Source organism: Benincasa hispida, chromosome 3 (genome assembly GCF_009727055.1).
Source record: "Benincasa hispida cultivar B227 chromosome 3, ASM972705v1, whole genome shotgun sequence".
Lineage (NCBI taxonomy): Eukaryota > Viridiplantae > Streptophyta > Magnoliopsida > Cucurbitales > Cucurbitaceae > Benincasa > Benincasa hispida.
In genome coordinates this window covers 34,872,807-34,876,680 of record NC_052351.1, presented here as the reverse complement: position 1 = coordinate 34,876,680, position 3,874 = coordinate 34,872,807, and the positions used below count along the sequence as shown (strand labels likewise).

The 3,874-nt window shown below is 35.2% G+C and overlaps 1 protein-coding gene across 1 annotated transcript; it reads right to left on the bottom strand.

Moving 5' to 3' along the window:
* Positions 1-900: 900 nt before the first annotated feature.
* On the bottom strand, positions 901-3,595 carry LOC120073912 (mediator of RNA polymerase II transcription subunit 4). Its single transcript, XM_039026826.1, has one exon. It carries the CDS (start codon positions 3,136-3,138, stop codon positions 1,915-1,917), a length of 1,224 nt encoding a protein of 407 aa, XP_038882754.1. The 5' UTR covers positions 3,139-3,595; the 3' UTR covers positions 901-1,914.
* Positions 3,596-3,874: the final 279 nt, after the last annotated feature.

Here is a 3,874-nt window from a genome sequence, read left to right as displayed (position 1 = left end):
TAGAAATATGAATATGTATAAAATATAATAAAATAATAAAATAAAATAACTAAACTTGTAAAATAACTAAAATTATAAAATTATGGAAATATGGAAATAGGAATAATGAAAATAAAAATATATGAAATTCTCTTTATTCTCATGAATGTGCATATAATTTAAAACCACCAAATGCCACTATTTATAAACAATTTGGTAAGTAAGATTGCATAGACACCAAACACAAATTATTACAAGACAAATGAACAACATGAATAATGACACATGATTTTTAATAATTAAACATTGGGCATCTATTTTTATAATATTTATAATATTTAGATATATAAAAAATGCAGTAATATTAGAGTATGTGAAATGATTTTAAAATTGTGTGATTTGAAATATTTTAAATAAATTTGTTCATCTTATTTAAGAATTATTTGAAGTAAATGTAATGATTTTTTTTCGCATATTAGGTTGAATGAAAAAGAAACAATAAAATTTATAATATAATCTTTCAAACCTAATTTATTGATAGAGAATTAAAACACGACAAATTTGAATCAATATTTTCTGTTAAATTTTGAGAAATCCATACTAAAAGGCGTTGAGATTTCAATAGATTTCTTACTATTAAAAATCCCAGTGAGAAAATACATTTCCATCATGTTTTAAGTATACATTTGAAAATTTTTTAACCAATTTCTAAAAGTTTTTCAAAATTTGAAAAGAAAAACATAGAACAGAATTAAATTTTACATTTATTTGTCCAATCAAAATCTAAACTTGCAAATACAACTTGATGAGATATTTCGCAATCAAAATATCAAAGGTTGAAATCTCCTGCTCCACACACACATATAGTAAAAGAAACATTTCATTGATGAATGAAATAAAGAAAACCTCAAAACCTAGAAGTGATTACTTTCGGCTGTTGTTAACTCAAAAGTAAAATAACAGTAATTTACAAGAATTTATGAAAAACCAACCCTACAAAACACAAGCTTATGACAATTATGTCCCAAAATTGCATGAGCACATCTGAAATTTAGTTTTTGAAAAATGGAATGCAGGCTGCAATAGCTGATGCTTAGAAATAATAATGTAGCCTAAAAAAGACCTTCAACCATCTACAAAAATAATAAATTCTTACATTTAATAGATGAACCTCATAATAGATTAAAATTCACAAATCCCCATCATCTTCCAGCTGCTTCAAAACTTCAGAATCTGAAGCATCTTCTAAAATAGCCAAGATGTCATAGAAAATACCAGCAGACAATTTCTTTTAACCCCTAAATCTTCATATTCTTCAACACAGGAGAAAAAGCTTCCACCACAATAATCTCCATTTCAAAACATTCTCTTTCACAAGTACCAAGTCATAACATACAGAATCTAACAAAACCTGGACTACACAATGTTCAACTGTGGATGCCACCAACATAAAACAATCTAATTAATCTCCTAAATCATATTACTGAATCGATAATCGATTCAACGACTCCTAGAAGCTTATATACCGCACTCTACGACATGGTATAAAAGTTAGAACATCGTTTACTCTGGTTTAGAATGCATCCGGTACCCTAGGAGAGTTTGATCAAAGCTCACGTTCAAAAACAAAGGAAATATGAGTAAGTCAGGAGAAATATAGCTTTTCAAATAAAAAAGTTGAATAGATTAGTGTGTTTCAAGTCGACCTTGGGAATGCAAAACACATCATCAGTAACATGTAAGTTTGGAAGTATGAAATGTAACCTTTCTACCTGCAGATTGGTTAGCCTCATGCATATATAGTCATCAGTGAACTATTATACATTCTTTAAGAGTGCTGCTTCTAGGGAAACCTTTTGATTGTCTCTACACCCATACCTCTTTGGTCAACAAGAGGACATTTAGGGCTTTAGTTGACGATTCAGGCCATTCCACTCAATCATCATCTTCAGAGCTTCCTTCATCACTAGTGTAATCACTACTATCATCATCTTGATCAAGAATATCCAATTGGACATGCCTAACTTGAATTGGCTCAGGAGGTTTGTGCAATCCTGGATGAGCATTAGGCCTCAATTGTGGCTCATCAACTCTAGTAACAGGAAGAGAGTCCATCGGGGGTAATGGCACAGGGTCCCCAGGCTTCCATCCAGGAGGAGGCATTGGTAAATCTCTAGGTAATTCGACAGGCATTCCAGGTTTCCAACCAGATGGAACAGTAATATTTGGAGGAAGCAGACCCTGAATAGAAGCCATATTAGAAAGAGGATTAGCATCCGTTGGCACCGGAGCTGGAGGCTCAATCATTGGCTCAATAGTTTTCTCAGTGCTTTCAACTGCTTTAGGCAAGCCAATATCAAGGTTTGCAAAATTATACAACTGAGACGCACGCATTTGCTCGTCTTGCGGAGCAGGAGGAAGTGCCCCACGTAATGGAGCTTGTCCAGCACCAAATTCAGGTGGTGCAAAAGTAGTATAGCTTATCCTATGAGCATACGACAATATATCAGATAATTTCAACTGGGATGCAACTGTAGTAGAACATAAAGACTCATTTTCAGCATCATCCTTCATTTTAACCCGACGAGGACGTTGATAATCTGCATAATCATCAAATAAAACATCAAGAACCTGCTCAGCATCCTTGAGCTTATTAGCAAAAGCACGAAGAGCAGCATCTTTAGCCCGTATCTCATAAGCAATCTTCTGCTTAGAGTCTTGCAAATCAAGAATCTCCTGAAGCTCGGCAACAGCCTCAAACAATTGGGTTTGCAGAACATTAAACAGTGACAAGATTTCCTTCGAAGTAGACGGAGTAGAATCAAGAGAGGTAGAGGGTGAGGATTGGGTTTGAGAAGTAAGAAAAGTGGGAAGAGAACCCCGAAATGCAGTGAGCCAAAGGGAGCGATTGGGGGAGACTTCAAAGAGCTTGGAAGCTAATGAAGCCATTTGCAGCAGAAGAGCTTGAGCTCTAGGAAGAGGAGGAAGGAGAGGAAGAAGGGTGGAGGAAGGGGTGGGAGAAGAGATATTAAGTTGATTTTGGTGGTGGGATTGTTGAGAAGGGGGCAATTTGGGAGGGGTAGGGTTTTGAATAGAGGGAGAGTTGGGATTTGCCAACCCCAATCTAGCTGGGGACTGAACAATTTGATGCTGAAGCATATTGTTGTGTGCTTTAATGGATTGTATTAGGGTTCATACAGAAAAAGAGAAGTGTAAACAAATGAACTCTAATATGCCCAAAACAGAATGCAATTTAGAGAATAAGAACACCAAGATATATAGTGTTATAATGGAATCAGAAAACCCAATCGATTATTAACCTTCGAAGCTATTAAAACTTCCTCAAGGAGAAATCGGTATTACTTCAATCCTAGACATATTCGAGCTTCAATCAAATACCCACTGCGAAATCTCAAAGAAAAACAGTTACCCACGTCGATTCAGTCAGTGAACCGCAGCCACACCGCCGGCGCAATCTACTGACGGAGCCCTAAACACAATCTGCACCGCCACTGAACAGAGTCCTAAAATTTCTCTCGCAGATTCGGCGTCCGCCTCTCATCGCCGCGTTATTCCTCTCTCATCTCAGATTGAATTTCGTTGGGATAATTGTCAAGAGATCTATTTTAAAGTTTGAAAATGACAAATGATTCCATTTTTTTAAAATGTTAAAAAGTGTATCGATATTATGATTATGTGAAGTTACTGTATTATCCTTATTTTTTTTTCTTTTTTTCGATACGAGAAATCTTCCTTTACACGTTTTCTTCTTTTTCTCTTTTGTACATCTTCTTCTTTGGCACAACGAATTCACGAGAACAGCTATGACGCGATAAAATTCGGTGAGAAAAGACAAGAGAGGGGATGATTTTATGGGTGAGGAAACGAAGAAAGA

Coding starts and splice junctions, on each gene's coding strand:
- LOC120073912 (XM_039026826.1), bottom strand. CDS start 3,138: ATGCTTCAGCATCAAATTGTTCAGTCCCCAGCTAGATTGGGGTTGGCA.